This window comes from Schistocerca cancellata, chromosome 9 (genome assembly GCF_023864275.1).
Source record: "Schistocerca cancellata isolate TAMUIC-IGC-003103 chromosome 9, iqSchCanc2.1, whole genome shotgun sequence".
Classification (NCBI taxonomy): domain Eukaryota; kingdom Metazoa; phylum Arthropoda; class Insecta; order Orthoptera; family Acrididae; genus Schistocerca; species Schistocerca cancellata.
In genome coordinates, this window is record NC_064634.1 from 477546816 (window position 1) to 477567874 (window position 21059).

The window sequence follows — 21059 nt, forward strand, 5'->3', positions numbered from 1 at the left end:
CTGCAGATCCAAAGGCCAATTCTAGGACGTTTCGTGTCACTTACCAGCGGTTTTACCTCTAGCGACATGCTCTTAATATGAAAAACACCAAGTCACACTGTATTTTGCATACCCCCTATAATTTAGTTGCAGGTGAATCATATGGACTGTTTGGTCGTGATCCATCAAACAGTTTTGTTCGCCGATGTTTCTTCCAGAGTTGGGTTGGACAGCTTCAGAGGTGCTCCTGGTTATTCTTGCTGGGACAGCAAGACTCAGAAGAATTAGGAGCACTCTGAAGTCCAACGCAGCTCTGAACGGAACGTCGGAAATAGCAAGTGTGATGGACCAACCCGTATAACCCGAAAAATTCATCAGCAGCTGTGTCAACCAGTAGTGAAAGCGTCCATTGTATGCCCCCTCACCCCTATAACTGGCAGAGTAAGCTTCTTCACAGGTCAGTGACAGGTAAGGGAAGATCGCCGTCAGAAGGACCAAGTCTCTTGAAGAAACCAACCACCAGCTGAGGGCAGCTTGTCTGACAGCTGATAAGGAGACTGGGAGAGTGATCACCGATTCATCCAGACTTATTGTTTAACAGTAAATTGTTTACTTTGTCCACTAGTGTTTATTGGCGTCCAAAGGGGTGGGGGGGAGGGGGGAAGAGCACTTGCTCCTTCCGAAATCTGGGGTACGAACGTTTTATTCATTATAGAATTCAGCATATCTAGCAGTAGTGTCACTCTAGCAGTCACTAAGCGCTGACCAGCCAGGACGTTATGACCACTGCCCGCCTGGTGGTGCTGCGGGCACGTGACGTGGCCACAGAAATATGTGAGCGGCGCAGACACGGGCGGGAGATCACCCTGCCCAAGATATGGGCTGCAGATGGGGAAATCCGTTGAGATAAGCGGCTTTGACAAAGGGCAGTTTATTATTACGCAGATGCAGTGAACGAATATCTCGATAGAAAACGGCGAAGCTGGTCCAGTGTTCACGTGCTACTGTCGTAAGGATCTATGGAAAGATGTAGAAGGACAGTGAAGCTACCAGTTGGCGCTAAGTGATTGGACGTTGTGATATTCGCTATTTTGACTTAATTAAAACAGCAAATACGAGTAGTTAATACTTTCAGCCAGAAGGCAAATACTTGTTTATAAAGAATGATTAATATATAATAAGGCGTCGCATAGCGACGGTGGAATTTTCTAAATGATGTAATTCGTCGTCTTTGGGCGGCAATATAAACAGAAAAATACGAATGGACATGCGATCCTTCACTATTTTGTTCGCTGGAGAACAAATGAAGCCTTGAGCGCTAAAAAGACTTTTACTGTTTTTCTCGAGTGGGACGGACGCGGATTTGTGGTGGTCTGATCTGATTTTTACTAGATGTATATGGACGTGTTGTGTCTAAGTTTGAGTGAAGTGTAAGAAGAACTGTTAAAACTTATCGTGACGACGCACGGGTGACTCAAAAGAACAATGGCTATATAAAAGAGCGCTCAATTGACATGATATGGACATAAAAATCTACCGTCATTGTAGTATTAAGCTTAAGGTACGATATATGTTTTAGTTATAATAAATATTTGATCTGGGAATACTGAATCATTTAGCAGTGCTCATTTCTATTATCTCCTCAGTATTATTTTCATTTTAATTATGCATTTTGCTAATATTACAGACACCAAGATCAGCAGTCCAATGTGCGTGTTACATTGATAAAAAGAAAACTGTTTTATCGTCTTCTTGCATCAGCTTTAATATTGAATTTCCCTTTTGTGTGATGTTACAGTTGTTTTTGCGCCCTAAAGAACTTTCTGGTCCCTTAGGAAATTGTTTTGTCATAACAATAACTTCACAACCGGGTATGATCGTATCTACGATCATGAAGTAATTAGAAAGACGATAACGCAACTTCTTAATCAATAGCACGCTAGTTGTGACTGCCTCAAGCCACGCGAAACTGCAAGTAAAAACTATTCACATCTCATAATGCAATATTTTATGACAATGGTCAATCCATGATTCTTACGCCAATTGTGATTGATAAAACAGTTAGTTAAATCTCAATTTCCAACTTTCCATTGAATAACAACATCACTTTTATTTTGTAACATCACAACGTCCATGACTCTTCACACAGAATGGGGTTCGGAGGCTTGTCTGCCCTGTAAAGTGGGATACATGGCGATCTCTGCTGAAAGTGCACAATGCTGATGGACGTACAAGTGTTTCAGAACACACAGTTAATCGTGCATTGTTGAACACGGAGATCCGCAGCAGACCATCCTTTCGTGTTCACGTGTTAACCCAGTGACATCGTCAAGTAAAATTGCACTGGGCACGGGACCCTCGGGATTCGAGCTTAGATCGATGGAGACGTGTCGAGTCTTCGGGTGCATCACGTTTTTGCTTCGCTAGGTGTCTGGTCGTCTCCACAGACGCCGCCATCGAGGTGAACGGCGGCTCGAACAGCGCAGCGTGCTACGGACGCATTCAGCTGGGAGCAGCATCATGCTATGGGAGACATTCTCTTGAGTTTGCTGTTGTAGTAACAACTGCGAACAACCTGCATCCTTGCACGCTTGATGTCTTCCCCGTCAGCGATGTCATCTTTCAGCAGTATAATTGTCCTTCTCTCGGAGCTAGAACCGCGGTACAGTGGTTTGAGGAGCATTACAGTGAACTCACTTTGAAGTCTCAGTCACCAAATCTGCGTGATGTAAATCCTAGCGAACCCATTTGTTTCGCTATCGGGCTCAGTCAACGCGTATGCAAATCAGCAACCCGTTATTTACGCCAATTACATGACTTGTGTGTATATACATATAAAGCCATATAGCTCCACAAACTACCAACAAACTGTAGCATACCTGATACGCAGAATCATTGATGTATTTCGTTCCAAAGACGGACAAACAAGCTATTAAGCAGGTGGTCGTAATGTTTTGGCTCATCAGTGTAAAACATGGGTTTCTGCAGTTATTAAACTGTTCAATGCGGTTTCAGCACAGTCTTCCAAGTTGAATGGTTCAAAGCTTTTACACAGTAGAGCCTAAATAGTGCCCCAAATAGTTCTCTGTTGCTCCCTCGGGCAGCCGTTGCTTAGTTTTCGAAAGGGACCACTCCAACACCCCGACGCGCAGAGTCTGTCGACGTTTCCCAGAGCAACATAAATAAAGATTGCAGCATAGTTGCCCCTCAGCAGCAACCGAATCTCGAAACGTACTCGCAACAGTACTTTGCCGTTTGTCTCTGGACAAGGAAGACGCTCAAAGGATTGCTTGTCCTCCATACAGCTGTACACTTAAGACCTGTTCTTGTACGCTCTGACGAACATTGCTATTGTATACGAGTGGTGTTCAGTAAACCATCATCATCATCATCATCATTTAAGACTGATTATGCCTTTCAGCGTTCAGTCTGGAGCATAGCCCTCTTGTAAAATTCCTCCATGATCCCCTATTCAGTGCTAACATTGGTGCCTCTTCTGATGTTAAACCTATTACTTCAAAATCATTCTTAACCGAATCCAGGTACCTTCTCCTTGGTCTGCCCCGACACCTCCTACCCTCTACTGCTGAACCCATGAGTCTCTTGGGTAACCTTGCTTCTCCCATGCGTGTAACATGACCCCACCATCTAAGCCTGTTCATCCTGACTGTCTATAGAGTTCATTCCCAGTTTTTCTTTGATTTCCTCATTGTGGACACCCTCCTGCCATTGTTCCCATCTACTAGTACCTGCAATCATCCTAGCTACTTTCATATCCGTAACCTCAACATTGTTGATAAGGTAACCTGAATCCACCCAGCTCTCGCTCCCATACAACAAAGTTGGTCGAAAGATTGAACGGTGCACAGATAACTTAGTCTTGGTACTGACTTCTTTCTTGCAGAAGAGAGTAGATCGTAGCTGAGCGCTCACTGCATTAGCTTTGCTACACCTCGCTTCCAGTTCTTTCTCTATGTTGCCATCCTGTGAGAATATGCATCCTAAGTACTTGAAACGGTCCACCTGTTCTAACTTTGTTCCTCCTATTTGGCACTCAATCCGTTTATATTTCTTTCCCACTGACATTACCTTCGTTTTGGAGATGCTAATCTTCATACCATAGTCCTTACATTTCTGATCTAGCTCTGAAATATTACTTTGCAAACTTTCAATCGAATTTGCCATCACAACTAAGTCATCCGCATATGCAAGACTGCTTATTTTGTGTTCACATATCTTGATCTCACCCAGCCAGTCTATTGTTTTCAACATATGATCCATAAATAATATGAACAACAGTGGAGACAGGTTGCACCCTTGTCTTAGCCCTGAAACTACTCTGAACCATGAACTCAATTTACCATCAACTCAAACTGCTGCCTTTAATTGCTTGCAAAAGTTTGCCTCCTATTCCATAATCTCGTAGAACAGACAACAACTTCCTCCTAGGAACCCGGTCATATGCCTTTTCTAGATCTATAAAGCATAGATACAATTCCCTGTTCCACTCATAACACTTCTCCATTATTTGCCGTAAGCTAAAGATCTGGTCCTGACAACCTCTAAGAGGCCTAAACCCACACTGATTTTCATCCAATTGGTCCTCAACTAATACTCGCACTTTCCTTTCAACAATACCTGAGAAGATTTTACCCACAACGCTGATTAAAGAGATACCTCTGTAGTTGTTACAATCTTTTCTGTTTCCATGTTTAAAGATTGGTGTGATAACTGCTTTTGTCTAGTCTGATGGAACCTGTCCCGACTCCCAGGCCATTTCAATTATCCTGTGTAGCCATTTAAGACCTGACATTCCACTGTATTTGACGAGTTCCGATTTAATTTTATCCACCCCAGCTGGTTTATTGCACTGCAATCTATTGACCATTTTCTCCACTTCCTCAAATGTGATCCTATTTCCATCATCAATCGTATCCCATTCTACCTCGAAATCTGAAACATTGCTGATCTTATTTCCACCTACATTGAGCAACTCTTCAAAATATTCCCTCCATCTGCTCAAGGCATCCACAGGATTCACCAGCAGTTTTCCTGACCTGTCCAAAATATTTGTCTTTTCCTTCTTACCTCCCTTTCGAAGAATGCTAATTACACTCCAGAATGGTTTTCCAGCAGCTTGACCCATAGTCTCCAACCTGTTTCCAAAGACTTCCCAAGATTTCTTCTTGGATGCTGCAATTATCTGTTTGGCTTTGTTTCTTTCTTCAACATAACTTTCTCTGTCTACCTGAGTTCTAGTACATAGCCATTTTTGATACGCCTTCTTTTTCCTTTTACAGGCTGCCTTGACTGTGTCATTCCACCAAGCTGTTTGCTTCTTCCTACTTTTACACACTACTGTTCCAAGACATTCTTTAGCCACTTCTAGTACTGTGTCCCTGTACCTTGTCCATTCCTTTTCCAATGACTGTAATTGACTACATTCAACTAACTGGTACCTTTCTGAGATCGCTGTTATGTACTTGTGCCTGATTTCCTTATCCTGAAGTTTCTCCACACTTATCCTCCTACATATGGACCTGACCTCCTGCACTTTCGGCCTCACACTCCCAATTTCACTGCAGATTAAATAACGATCAGTGTCATCAAAGAATCCCCTGAATACACGTGTGTCCCTCACAGCCTTCCTGAATTTCTGATCTGTTATTATATAGTCAATGACAGATCTGGTTCCCCTGCCTTCCCAAGTATACCGGTGAATATTCTTATGTTTAAAAAAGGAGTTTGTGATTACTAAGCCCATACAGGCACAGAAATCCAAGAGTTGTTTCCCGTTCCTGTTGGCCTCCATATCCTCTCCAAATTTACCCATAACCTTTTCATACCCTTCTGTTCGATTTCCAATCCTGGCATTAAAATCACTCATGAGCAGAACACTGTTCTTGTCCTTTACTCTAACAACTACATCACTGAGTGCCTCATAAAAACTATCCATCTTATCTTGATCTGTCCCTTCACAATGCGAATATGCTGACACAATCCTAATTTTCTTGCTAGACACTGTCAAATCTATCCACATCAGTCGTTCGTTTACATACCTTACTGCAACTACGCTGGTTTCCATTTCTTTCCTGATGTAAAGCCCTACACCCCATTGTGCTATTCCTGCTTTGATTCCTGACAGGTAGACCTTGTATTCTCCCACTTCCTCTTCTTTCTCACCCCTTACCCGAATGTCACTAACAGCTAAAACGTCCAGCCCCATCTTACTTGCAGCCTCTGCCAGCTCTACCTTCTTCCCAGAGTAGCCCCCATTGATATTAATAGCTCCCCATCTCATTACCATTTGTTTGCCAAGTCGTAACTTAGGAGTCCCTGGTTTGTCAGTAAGTAACGCGAGAAATTTTTTCTGAAAGAAGGTTGGTTTTATTCGGGATTGCAGTACACAATATTATTCCCCACTGTAATTCTTCATGCTTTCCCGGCAATCTGTTGACATCTTGGATATTCGGGAGTCCAGACGGATGTTCGCGTCGTTCTAGCACGATATTTCAACAGCGTACCTTGCTGTCTTCTCCAGGTGCTACCTGATACTGGTCCTTGGATCGATCGAGTACAGTGTTTATCCCTGGAAGGAGCTGGGCGTTCCCTAATCGGTCCACGCCGAGTGTTCCGTCTGTGGTCCGCGCCCGCCAGACTCGGCTTCAATGCACCCCTCCAGTCGCGGATGTTCCGACTGCCGTCCGGGCCCGTTTTGGCCGTCCTCAACGGTTGTGGTCGTCATCTGAAGTGTGTCAGGCCCGATCTGAGATGTTGGGTACTCCGTCTCATGACGCCACCTTACTGCGAGAGCCTGTATGCCCACATGGAACCACTGTACTTCTCGACATCGGAGCCAACGTCTTGCTGCATCAATAATCTCCTCAACATCGACGTACTGCTTCCCCCAAAGTGCATTCTTCACTGGGCCAAACAGATGCAAGTTGGAAGGTGCGAGATCCGGGCTGTAGGGTGGATAGAAGAACAGTCCACTGGAGCTTTGTGAGCTCCATTGGAGAGAAGTTCGTTTGCGTTTTTGTGGCGACGAGAACGCTGAAGTCTTTTCTTAAGTTTCCTGATGGCAGCACCGTTGCACCATGAGGGACGACATCAAAGAGAATAACTCTTCCAGAGTCTCGGGGGCCGTCGCCACTACTTTACTGGTGGAGGGTGCGGCTTTGGACTCTTTCTTCAGGCGAGAGATGGTGTGGCACCACTTCATCGATTGACGTTTTGTTTCCAGTTTGAAATGATGAAACCATGTTTCATCGCCTATGACTATGTTCGACAAAAAATTGTCGCGGTGTGCCTTGTAACGCGCTACCAATTCCGCACACATAGTTAGTCCTTTGTTGTTATGTGTGGTCTCCTGTTAGGCAGCGGACACACACCTTTGAGTACCCCAGCCGATGAACGAATGTGCCAGAACTACCAGTAGAGAAGTCCAGTTGAGCAGCGAGGTATTTTATTGTGATTCGTAGATCACCAAGAATGAGAGTGTCCGCACGTTCCAGAATCGCAGGAGTCACAGCTGTGTGCAGCCAGCCAGCAGCGGAATATCGGAGAGGTTTGCTCGACCTTGTTGCGATGATGCGATGACGCCTCGTCCAACAGTTCACCGTGGTTTTGTTCACTGACAGATGTCCGTAGACATTATCCAAGTGCCTATAAATGTATGCGATGCTCTTATTTTCCGCTGGAAGAAACTCAGTGACAGCTCTCTGCTTGGAACGCACCTCCGATGCAGACTCCATTTTGAAGACTACGCTTAGCACCACCACCTGTCGGAACTTAATGACACTCTAGGGGCTGAAGCGCCAATATTCAATAATGTCCCACAACAAATTCACATTTTTTCAACCAAAATTGGCCGAGCAAAATGTGTTGCAAAACTTATTGAACGCCCGTCGTACAATAGGGGTGTATTGACAGAAAAGCATTAGTCAGAAAGAGAAAATATTATTTTCTGTACTAGAAAAGAAAGGAAAATAGCATGAAATTTCACAGTCGAAAAGATGTCCTCTCCAGGAATTTGGACCGCTTCAACCTCCATGTGTTGCAACGCAGAACAGCACACAGTCTTATGAGTCCAGTTGGCGTGGTGCTGGGTAATGTGTCAAATTTGGGAGAAGAGAAGCCTTTTGGTTGAGTCCTAGGCTTTTAAATCTCGGACCTATCTCCCAGTTTTTGTGCGACATGTTACCTACATTTATCTAGTCAAATGTTTAGTTTTCAAAACACATTTTGCTCAGCTTTGATTATGCCAGATATCGATGAGAAATAGAGGGTATGAAAATAATGTAACCAGATCATTAACGTCTGCAGATCTGAAATTTTCAAGGTGAACTAACTGTTAAAGGTCATACTGAGGTACATTAAATTTTATATACTTCTTATCGCCCGCTCTCAAAATCATCTAATGAAATAAGAGTCGTGCTTCGGTAGCTCAGTTGGTAGAGCACTTGCCCGCGAAAGGCAAAGGTCCCGAGTTCGAGTCTCGGTCGGGCACACAGTTTTAATCTGCCAGGAAGTTTCGTATCAGCGCACACTCCGCTGCAGAGTGAAAATCTCATTCTGGGATCTAATGAAATAGATTGAGGAGCTAAAATATTACGACCATCTACTTAACAGCGTGCTGGTCCACCTTTGCAACGCTGTCCAGGAGAGATTCTCCATGGGATGGACTCGACAAGTTCTTCGTAGTTCTCCGAAGGTATAGGGCACCACAGGTCTAAGCACAGGTCACGTAGTTACCGTAAATTTTGTGCTGATGGTTCGCGGGAGTGAAGCTATTGCTAGATAGCGTCCCATACGTGTTCGGTTCAGTCGAATTTGGTGACCTCCACAGCAACGAGAATTAACTATCATGCTCCTGAAACCATTGGAACTTTATTCTCTCCTGTTGGAAGATGCTATAACCGTCTGGAAGAAACGAAACAGGAGGGGATGCAGATGTTTGGCAATAATATTCGGATAGTTCGCATCCGGCATGGTGCCTTTGACTACTACCACAGGTGCCACCGAAGCTCAGGGTCTACATCTGTAGGATGGCGGATGTTTTGAACAATCTTTCGCCTTAATGATGACATATCCGGCCATAACATCAACGGAGGGAACAAGAAACTTGATTCAGCCGACCAGATGAGATGTTTCCAGTTATTCACGACCCAATCTCTATGATTCTGTGTCCACTGCAACCGTGATAAATATTGTTGTTGAGTCAACATGGGAGCACGTAGCCAGTCATCTGCTATGGTGCCATGTGTGCAACAGTGTGCGCCGAATGGTGTACTCTGAAGCACTTGTGCCTGTATTGTCATTGTATTCTGCGCCAGATAAGCCTCAGATCTTGCCTATCTTGCTTTGCAGAACGAGGAAACTCCCGATGTCCACATTCTGTAATGTGTGGACATGTGACACATTATCACCTACTCTTGGTCTCTCTTTAACTACTCTCCATAAAGGCTCAGTAGAATGCAAAAAACCTGATCAGCGCCGCTGTTTCTGAGATGCTTGTACCCAGGCACTGGGTCATAATAACCTGCCTTTTGTCAAAGTTACTCATTTCAGTGGATTTCCACATGGGTGGCCCAAATCAACACTAGTGTTAGTCACTATTTGTCTCCGATGCTCTTGTATACTTTAATTTATCATATCATATGGCCACAACGTCGTTAGGTGGCATTCAGTCTTTTGGTGATCAGTGATCACAATATTTTGGCCCATCAGTAGTATCAAAACTGGGAATTTAACCTTTTGGACAAGTTTTGGCACATGATCTTAGCCTTGTATGACTAACCTAGTCTGATGACAGTTCTCAGTGTGATGTTGGCTGTAAGGTTTGCCCTTGATCTTCCCACAGGTCTGGTGATCTGCAACTGGTGCGTTCTCCTCAGCATCCTGATGACCGTGTGGTGCACGTTCGATGCAGCAGGCCGCTCCTGGGTCAAGATGAAGGAGTACCAGCGCAGTACTAGGGATGCAGACTCCAGGAGGCCCTACCGCCGCTCCACCAGCACCAGCCGCAACTGGAGGCAGAGGTGGGTCAGCCTGGAGTGTACAGTGTCACCTGGTGCAGTCAGACTAGCCAAAACTGGAGAGAGATGTGAGTGAGGCTGGACTGTCCAGTGTTAGCTGGGGCATTCTAACCAGCTGCAAATGGAGGCAGAGGTGGGTCTAGATGGTCTGTCCACCGTCAGCCTCAACTGGAGGCAGTGACAAGCAAGGCTGGACTGTCCAGTGCAGCTGGGGCATTCTAACCAGCCACAGCTGGAGGCAGAGTTGGGTTTTGGTAGACAGTACAGTGTCAGCTGGGATATTCCAATCAGCCGTAGCAGAGGCAGAGGTGGGGACAGGCTTTGTGCTGTGCCTCTCAGTAAATACCCTGTTATGGCATCAAGTGTTACGAAGACGTGCATAAAACAACATGTCAGCTTAACTGACTGTGCTGTTGGTTATTTGTAGAATATTTTACTCATTATGAATGAGTAATGTACTCTCTTCCAAGGTTAATTGCTGGTAAAGCTACGTTGATGATATATTGTGTTTAAGGACAAGTGTTGCCAGACAGCTTAAAAATTCTTTAATTATTTGAATCTTGAGCATGACATCGAATCCACAGTGGAGTTTGGGAGTAACTATAAAATTACTTAGGCCTAACCAGAAGATATCCATTACCTTATTCATACTTGTAAGATCAAACACGCTGCCCTCCCTTCAGTGATATGGCAGGTAATGTTCATCTTCATGAGTAACGAAAAATTCTAACCTGAATTAAATGAAACTAAAAAAACAACATGAAGTAATGTTTGTACTGCTGCCTTGCTGGATTCTACGCTCTATAAGAAACAATATCAACGGGTCTCTGCTATTCTTCACCTTGTGCCCTACCCACGACCTCAGATTCTCAATAACTGCTGCTCAGATCCATATTTACAAAAACTTTCTCAGACTGTGGCCAGAAAGGTTAAATTTATGAATTTGAAAATATCATTTTACGTGCACAACACTACTGCACATATTTTCCCAATGCTAAGGATAGTACATCAGCTTTCGAAAAGAGTAGTGTACACAAAGTAACTTGTAATTGTGGGGAACTATGTAGGCTAGTGTGGCAGCGCAACGTCCACCCGCTGAAGGAGCGACATAGAAGTTGGAGAACTGGAAAGAAGACTTTGCCTTTGCATACTCTCTGATAAATAAACAGCATAGCTACAAAGCTCAAAATGGAGTCCTACACATTATTAAGAAAGAGAGAAATATGAAACATCTTGGAATAATGAAAATCAGTTAACATATAGCTATTTGCCCAAACTATCCTGAAATATCAGACACAGATCCCTTACTCGCCACTTATAACTACAGATACTTCAAATAAAGTCATCCAGACTAACTTGTAACCCATACCTCCTACTTAGATGCATGTATTGTCTTTATTTCAGTTGTTATATTTGCCCTTTAAATTTACGTTGTACAATAAATTGCAGTGGTTTCGTTTATCAATCTCTCACTAGTAATATTATACTGGTTTTAGATGGTATTACTTGTTCCGTCATGCTTCGAAACTTCTCGCTAAAGTTTATTGTATATTCCTCAGTTCATTTTTATTATCTGTACAATTGTTTTATTCATCCTATAGTTCGTTAACTCAATGTATCATACATTTTTTCTAAGCTAAATACTTTTATTCCTATATTCAACCAAATACACTGTAACAAACACAAAAAACGACGTAGCAACAAATTATCGAATGGGGAGAAGTTCGGTAGATGTCATGTACATGTAGAGACAAAGAAATGATCACAATTCAAATGATCACAATTCCAGAAAATATGGATGATTTATTCAAGAGATACAGCTTCACAGATCGAGTAAGTCAATGATGTGTTGGTCCGCCTCTGACCCTTTGCATTGATTCACACAGTTGATGGATGCCTTAATGAGGGATATCGTGCCAAATTCTGTCCAGTTCGCGCGTTAGATCGTCGAAATTTGAAGATGGTTTGAGGGCCTTCCCATAATGCTCGAAACCTTCTCAGCTGGCCAGAGATCCGGCTATCTTTTTGGCCAAGGTAGTATTCGAGAAGCACGTAAACAAGCAGTAGAAAGTCTCACCATGTGCGGGCGGCCATTATCTTGCCGAAATGTAAGCCGAGGGCGGCTTGCCACGAAGGGCAACAAAACGGAGCCTGGAATATCATCGACGTACCGATGTGCTGTAAGGGTGTAGCGATGACAACCAACGGCATCCCAGACGATCAGTCCTGGTTGTCGGGCCGAATGACGGGCGATCGCCATTTTGGGACTCCACCGCTGTCCTGGGCTTCTCCAGATAAGTGTTCGGCCTGGAATCACATTGACGGGGGAAGAATTCTCTTCAGTTACGATTCCCTCTTCGAACTCAGCCGCGAAGACCAGCGAAGACATGCTGGAGACGCCCCTGACAGCGGAGGGATACCAGTCTGATGGCTCAACAACTATGAGTGATTACCTGGGACGAAATTTCATTTCGCAGCAGAACCCCTGTGGTTGTCATCCACAGGACGCTTACATCACAGCAGTACGTCGACGATATTATATTTTGTTGCCTCCCATGACAAGCCATCCTAGGCTTTTCAGGAAGATAGGTTCCCCCCCCCCCGCACCACTCCCCCCCCCCCGCTCCCCCCGGCACACGGTCAGAGTTCCTACTGCTCGTCTTCGTGCTTGCCAAACCCTACCTTGGCCAGCAATGTCCCCGGATCTGACCACAACTGAGAACGTTTGGACCACTGTGGACTGGGTCCTCCAACCTTCTTGAGATTTTACGCGTCAGTTGGACAGAATTTTGCACGATATCCCTCAGGAGAACATACAACGACCCTGCCAATCAATGCCAAGCCGAATAGCTGCCTGCATAAGGGCCAGTGGTGGATCAGTCTCTGTCTACCCCTGCAGTTTTTACCCCCCGCAGCTTTCTCTAGAACCATGGAAGCTATTCCCTGTTGTCTTCATACATGTCCTAAAATCGTAAATCCTCTTCTCAGAATTTTCATTACGTTCCTTTCTTCATCGTCTCTTTAACATTGTTATTCGTTCACTTGGAATTCTAATTATATTATTGAACATTAGTTTTATTTCTGTCATTGTTTCTTTGATGGCGGTTCAGAAAGTAACCTCCGATCGGTCACAGTGCGGGTTGTGGGGGGAGTAGCGACGCCATCTGTGCGTTCACGCACTCAACAGGTCAGTCGGCATCAAGCCGTGGTCGAGTGAACGTCGTACCTGCGCTAGTTTAGTTTTTGTGGCAGTTTGAAATGTGTGCTGCAATAGAAAACCCCGCCAAATGTGAAGTGCGTGCTGTCATAAGGTTTTTTACAGCCAAAGGATATTCTGCAGCAGCTATTCATCGTGAGCTTTGTGCCGTGTACGGACCAAGAGTTATGAGTGAAGGAGTTCTCCGTGAATGGGTACGTTTATTTAAAAGTGGACGAGGAAACGTTCATGATGAAGAGAGGAGTGGTAGACCATCATTGGTGACTGACAAACTCGTTCAGACAGTTGATGCAAGAGTTCGTGAAAATCGACGTTTCTCAATGTCGGAGTTGTCTACTGGTTTTCCACAGATTTCTAAGACTCTCTTGTACGAGATAGTGACAGCAAGATTGGGTTACCGTAAGTTCTGTGCACGATGGGTGCCCAAAATTCTTACCGACCACCACAAAACTCAAAGAATGGCCTCTGCATTAGACTTTCTGTCACGTTATGAGGACGAAGGAGAAGCATTGTTAAACAGAATCGTGACCGGTGACGAAACCTGGATTAAGAACGTGAACCCTGAGACAAAAGAACAATCAAAGATGTGGGCACATTCAAATTCGCCTACCAAACCAAGAAAAGCCTCGCCAGAAAACTGATGGCAACGGTGTTTTGGGATGCCAAAGGGGTGTTGTTGGTTGAATTCATGGAACGTGGTACGACCATTAATCAAGACGTGTACTGTGAAACAATAAAAAAGTTACGACGGGATATACAGAACAAACGCCGTGGTATGCTGACTTCCGGTATCGTTTTTTTGCACGATAACGCCCGTCCTCACTCTGCTCGCAGAACAACGGCCCTTCTCGAGTCCTTCAAGTGCGACGTTATCAACCATCCACCTTACAGCCCAGACCTGGCGCCAAGTGATTATCACCTCTTCATGCATTTGAAGAAATGGCTCGGGTCACAGCGGTTTGATGACGACGAAGAGCTCAAAGATGCGGTCACAGGCTGGCTCCAGGCACAAGCGGGTGATTTTTATGCAGAAGGAATTTCAAAGCTTGTGAAGAGATACGATAAGTGCCTCAATCGCTATGGAGACTATGTAGAAAAATAGTGCAAAGATGTAGTTGTAAGATGTATATATTAAAATATTTTTATTTAACTTGGTGTATTTTTTTAAATCAACCGGAGGTTACTTTCTGAACGGCCCTCGTATAGATTGTCGCGGAAGAAGCTGAGCAGCACAGTCGCCGTGATCCAGTGCTTCATCTTCGTCTACATGATTACTCTGCAATTCACATTTAAGTGCTTGGCAGAGGGTTCATCGAACCACAATCATACTCTCTACCATTCCACTCCCGAACAGCGTGCGGGAAAAACGAACACCTAAACCTTTCTGTTCGAGCTCTGATTTCTCTTATTTTATTTTGATGATCATTCCTACCTATGTAGGTTGGGCTCAACAAAATATTTTCGCATTCGGAAGAGAGAGTTTGTGACTGAAATTTCGTAAATAGATCTCGCCGCGACGAAAAACGTCTTTGCTTTAATGACTTCCATCCCAACTCGCATATCATATCTGCCGCACTCTTTCCCCTATTACGTGATAATACAAAACGAGCTGCACTTTTTTGCACCCTGTCGATGTCCTCCGTCAATCCTACCTGGTAAGGATCCCACACCGCGAAACAATATTCTAACAGAGGACGAACGAATGTAGTGTAAGCTGTCTCTTTAGTGGATACTCTTACATTCCAGAACAAGATCCGTGGGTTGATGCATGGCATGACTCATGACAGTTACCTTTCTAGCGCTGACTGCAGCAATGATCACTTCATCCAGCACGCATAGTCTCCACACACTCGGATGTTGCGCATCTTCCTGTCCACAGTACCTCATCTCCTCCAGCATAATATTCGAACGACCACAATCTACAATTGCCTGAGAAGCTTTCAAAAAGTCCCATCCGACAATGACGTCGTGACTACACTCTTGTAAGACGTTGAAGACTAAAGGCTGCTATGGTCACTTACACCAACACGAATGGTACATCTTCCTGTAGGTTTTACATATTTCCCATTAGCTACCTTTAGCAGAGATGTTTTGCTGTCGACGAATACGGTTTTCTGCTCCGAAATGACTGAATATGATGCTCCAGAGTCCACAAGAGCTTGGGCTGGTCGGCCATCCATGAGGGCATCGACGGAGTTTCCTATCATTTTTGTAGTGATCAACGGCGGAGGAATTTTCTCTTCGGCGGCCTCAGCTCCAAGGAAGGTCGCACCCTTTAGTTTTCCAGGTTGCGGCGCTAGGTGATCGGCTGGAGCTTCTAAACGGTGATGGAGACCTTGATCGGCGTGTTGGGGAGCGTGCTCTCCAGCGGCTAGCTTGCGGCGATGGTGACCTACGTCGTCCTGCATCCACATCTTGTTCATCTTCGTCGTCCTGGAGTTGGCCTCGGCTACGATCGGTCTGCTGTCTTCTGGCGCGGACGCCATCAAATGTCCACCGCGTTTCTCGACAATATCGCACCATATATCCCCGTCGTCCGCAGTGGAAACAAACTGGTCCTCCAGACGTCAGTCTTCCTTGGTGCTAAGCCGGCCGCGGTGGTCTAGCGGTTCTGGCGCTGCAGTCCGGAACCGCGGGACTGCTACGGTCGCAGGTTCGAATCCTGCCTCGGGCATGGGTGTGTGTGATGTCCTTAGGTTAGTTAGATTTAAGTAGTTCTAAGTTCTAGGGGACTTATGACCTAAGATGTTGAGTCCCATAGTGCTCAGAGCCATTTGAATTTGAACCTTGGTGCCCAAACAGGTTCCTCATGCGGCATGTAGGAACGCATCTTCGCCTGGGTCTCGACTTTTTCACCGTTTTAAACGGAAATGAAAGACGAGGGATTGGGTTAAATGTCTCTTCCACTTCCTCCCTTATGACCTCTTGAAGCGGATCTGTTTTTTGCTCGCCATGCAATCCAAGTGCCTTCAGAACTTCCTCTCTCTCTCTATCTGACGAAGAACACTTGTGAAATCAGTTGGTTCCTCCATCACAGACATCGATACGACGTTTGGAAGCCGTTCAAACTTCTTGTGTGTAATTCTTTTTTGATGCATTGGCTCGATATACTAGCACCATTTTATGAAGTCGTCTGCTGTTGAAACATCCTGCAGGAGTAGGACTTGATACATATCCTCAGCAACTCCCTTCATGAGATGTGCAACCTTATCTTCCTCCTTCATTCTAGGATCCACTATTTGACACAGCTCCAAGACGTCTTGAATGTAGGATGTTGTAGTTTCTCCTGGACGCTGTGCCCTGCACTTTATCTTCAGCCTTGGACTTCTGTCGTTGCGTGTCGCTGATATACTTGCGCAGCTCCGCCTGGAATACTTCCCAGCTTGTGAACTTCTCCTTGTAGTTCTCATACCATTGCATGACAGTCCCCTCTAAGTAGAAAAATACGTTAGCCAAAAACACGGCGTCATCCCATTTGTTAAATTTGGCTATACGCTCATATACCTTCAGCCACTTGTTTGTATTTTGGTCGTCGTCACCAGAGAACCCGGTAGGATGTCTCATGTGGTGGCACACAGTTGCTGTCATCGTAACGTCCTCTTCTTCTTCTGTCTCCGATAGATTGCGATCTGTTGAATATGTCTTGAACTCAGGTTTCTCGCCACGTAAACGGCGGCTCTGTCGGAAGGTGTAATTAGATGAATGACGAACACTGACTTCGCTTAACGAAGGTTTATTCAGCACTTGCACATACAAGACAGCAGAGCGAACTGCCTCCGGCCGGAACACATACGGTATTATTATTATTTTCGATTATTCCCTTTTGAGAGAACGATTGAACTTGAGTAGTCATGATTTCTTCTTCTTTCTTCGTTCTTCCCAAATTCTCTTCATACGTTCACTGTGTTCTCTCTTGCGTTCTTCCGACCATCTTTTTCCCGTTCTGTTCTCCGTATGTTCTTGTTTAAGTGCGTGTTTCTGTATGATGTTTCTAAGCTGTTCTCTTTTTTTTATGTTGTCTTGCGTGATTCCCAGTTGTTTAATGTCTTCTTCTGCTTCAGTGATCCACTTTGTATTGTTTTTGCTCTTGTTTACTATCTCCAAGATTTGTCTTGTGAGCCTGCTTCTATTCATCCTGCTGATATGTCCATGAAGTTTCATCCTTCTCTTTCTAATGGTGTCTGTTATTGTTTCTATGTCTTTGTAAAACTCTCTAGTTGGCATCTTCATCCAAATTCCTTCCCGAAACACTGGTGCATATATCTTACTCAGAATTTTTCTTTCCTGCTTTTCAATCTCTCTGATCTTAGTATGACCATGAATAACTGTAGTTTCTGCAGCATAAAGTGCTTCTTGTAGGACTACTGTGTTGTAATGCCTTAGTTTCGCATTGACAGAAATAGATTTCTTATTATAATGATTCCAAGTGAGCTTATATGCTTTTTGTAATCTGGAAATTCTATCTTTATTGGCTATTGAGTCCTGATGGTTGGATTATCTCTCCTAGATATCTGAAGTGGGTACTTGTGCCACTTTCCCGTATTAAGTAGGGGAGATTATCAACAGATTTGTTTTCCATATACTGTGTTTTCTCGTAGAAGATTTGTAGCCCAGTTTTCTGTGAGATTTCGTGTAGTTTTTCCAATGCAAGTTTGGCTTTCTCTCTATTGTTCGTTAGAATCGGAAGATCGTCTGCGAAAGTCAGACATTTCACCCTAGTTCTCTGCTCTTTTTTTAATCCGAAGCTGAATTCCTTTTATTTACTTTTCACATATCCTCACAATTTTTTCCAGAACCATGTCAAACAGAAGGGGGGACATTCCATCTCCTTGGCGAACACCAGTATGGATATGAAATGCTTCTGATGTTTCTCCCATGAATTTAACTTTGGAGGCTGTATCTGTTAATGCCTGTTGAGTAAATGACTTTGTTTTCCTGTCAATCCTGAACTCCTTCAAGGTGTGAAATAATGTTTGTCTATCTATTGAATCGTAAGCCTTTTTAAAATCGACAAAAGTTACCACAGTATTTCTTCATCTCCTCATTTGCAAAATTGTTTTTATGTTCCTTATCTGTTCGATGCAAGATCGACCTTTGCGAAACCCTGCCTGATACTCTCCTATTAACCGGTCCGCTTGTTCCTCTAGCCTGTTTAACAGGGCCTTTGAAAGAATTTTGTATATTACAGGGAGCAGTGAAGTTCCCCTGTAATTATTAGGATCGGTTTTTACACGTTTTTTGTGGAGAGGGTGAATTGTTCAATTTCTTTAAGCCGGCTTTTATCATATCTACGTTTTTCTCTTCGCATTGCCATGGATGAACTCTTCTGTATTCTCAAAAATTCCTGCCATTTTTCTGTAGTTTTGTTGCCACTGAAAGTTTTCCAAGCTTGTACTCTCTTCTATTGTTTGATCACGTGCACTGTTCCACCATCTGTGTTTTCTCTTTCTTTGGGGTTTGCGAGTGTGTCTTTCAGTACTTCTGCAAGTTCATTCCAGTTCGTTGCGTTTGATTGCCCAATTTCCTGGAGAATTTCCCTCTTGTTAAATTCAAGGTATTCTGGATCAATTCTAACTGTTTTGTTCATTGGTGATTTCTTTCTGTTAAGTTGAAATCTAGTCTTTATTTGCAGCAGATGGCGGTCTGGCTCAAAAAATCCCTTTCTTGTTCGTACGTTGAGTATTTCTTTGGTATTCTTATTAGATATGGCAACATGGTCTACCTGAAATTCACCAAAAGTTGAATTTGGTGATTTCCATGTTGTAAGTTTGTTTACAGGTTTAAGGAATTGTGTAGACATGATTTTAAGATCAAAATTTTCGTGTGTTTGTGTATATATACAGTTACAGAACATTCCAGTACAGTGATTATTGACATTTGTGGATACTTCTAGAATGAATATAGAATATGTTGTTGTTGTTGTTGTTGTTGTGGTCTTCAGTCCTGAGACTGGTTTGATGCAGCTCTCCATGCTACTCTATCCTGTGCAAGCTTCTTCATCTCCCAGTACCTACTGCAACCTACATCCTTCTGAATCTGCTTAGTGTATTCATCTCTCGGTCTCCCCCTACGATTTTTACCCTCCACGCTGCCCTCCAATACTAAATTGGTGATCTCTTGATGCCTCAGAACATGTCCTACCAACCGATCCCTTCTTCTGGTCAAGTTGTGCCACAAACTTCTCTTCTCCCCAATCCTATTCAATACTTCCTCATTAGTTATGTGATCTACCCATCTAATCTTCAGCATTCTTCTGTAGCACCACATTTCGAAAGCTTCTATTCTCTTCTTGTCCAAACTGTTTACCGTCCATGTTTCACTTCCATACATGGCTACACTCCATACACATACTTTCAGAAACGACTTCCTGACACTTAAATCTATACTCGATGTTAACAAATTTCTCTTCTTCAGAAACGCTTTCCTTGCCATTGCCAGTCTACATTCTATATCCTCTCTACTTCGACTATCATCAGTTATTTTGCTCCCCAAATAGTAAAACTCCTTTACTACTTTAACTGTCTCATTTCCTAATCTAATACCCTCAACGTCACCCGACTTAATTCGACTACATTCCATTATCCTCGTTTTGCTTTTGTTTATGTTCATCTTATATCCTCCTTTCAAGACACTGTCCATTCCATTCAACTGCTCTTCCAAGTGCTTTGCTGTCTCTGACAGAATTACAGTGTCATTGGCGAACCTCAACGTTTTATTTCTTCTCCATGGATTTTAATACCTACTCCGAATTCTTCTTTTGTTTCCTTTACTGCTTGCTCAATATACAGATTGAATAACATCGGGGACAGGCTACAACCCTGTCTTACTCCCTTCCCAACCACTGCTTCCCTTTCATGTCCCTCGACTCTTATAACTGCCATCTGGTTTCTGTACAAATTCTAAATAGCCTTTCGCTCCCTGTATTTTACCGCTGCCACCTTTAGAATTTGAAAGAGAGTATTCCAGTCAACATTGTCAAAAGCTTTCTCTAAGTCTACAAATGCTAGAAACGTAGGTTTGCCTTTCCTTAATCTTTCTTCTAAGATAAGTCGTAAGGTCAGTATTGCCTCACGTGTTCCAATATTTCTACGGAATCCAAACTGATCTTCGCCGAGACGGGCTTCTACCAGTTTTTCCATTCGTCTGTAAAGAATTCGTGTTAGTACTTGGGAGCTGTGGCTTATTAAACTGATTGTTCGGTAATTTTCACATCTGTCAACACCTTTTTTTTTTTGGGATTGGAATTATTATATTCTTCTTGAAGTCTGGGGGTATTTCGCCTGTTTCATACATCTTGCTCACCAGATGGTAGAGTTTTGTCAGGACTGGCTCTCCCAAGGCCGTCAGTAGTTCCAATGGAATGTTGTCTACTCCGGGGGCCTTGTTTCGACTCAGGTCTTTCAGTGCCCTGTCAAACTCTTCACGCAATATCTTATCTGCCATTTCATCTTCATCTACATCCTCTTCCATCTCCATAATATTGTCCTCAAGTACATCGCCCTTGTACACACCCTCTATATACTCCTTCCACATTTCTGCTTTCCCTTCTTTGCTTAGAACTGGGTTTCCATCTGAGCTCTTGATGTTCATACAAGTGGTTCTCTTACCTCCAAAGGTCTCTTTAATTTTCCTGTAGGCAGTATCTATCTTACCCCTAGCGAGATAAGCCTCTACATCCGTACATTTGTCCTTTAGCCATCCCTGCTTAGCCATTTTGCACTTCCTGTCGATCTCATTTTTGAGACGTTTGTATTCCTTTTTGCCTGCTTCATTTACTGCATTTTTATATTTTCTCCTTTCATCAATTAAATTCAATATTTCTTCTG

General features: G+C 43.7%; 1 protein-coding gene across 1 annotated transcript in view; it reads left to right on the forward strand.

Moving 5' to 3' along the window:
• LOC126101507 (diacylglycerol lipase-alpha) overlaps window positions 1-21059 on the forward strand; it is a 477330-nt gene that overhangs the window by 126648 nt on the left and 329623 nt on the right. Inside the window, exon 5 of the mRNA XM_049912151.1 lies at window positions 9842-10019. Within this exon, the coding sequence (XP_049768108.1) occupies window positions 9842-10019 (178 nt within the window). The remainder of the gene's footprint in view (window positions 1-9841; window positions 10020-21059) is intronic.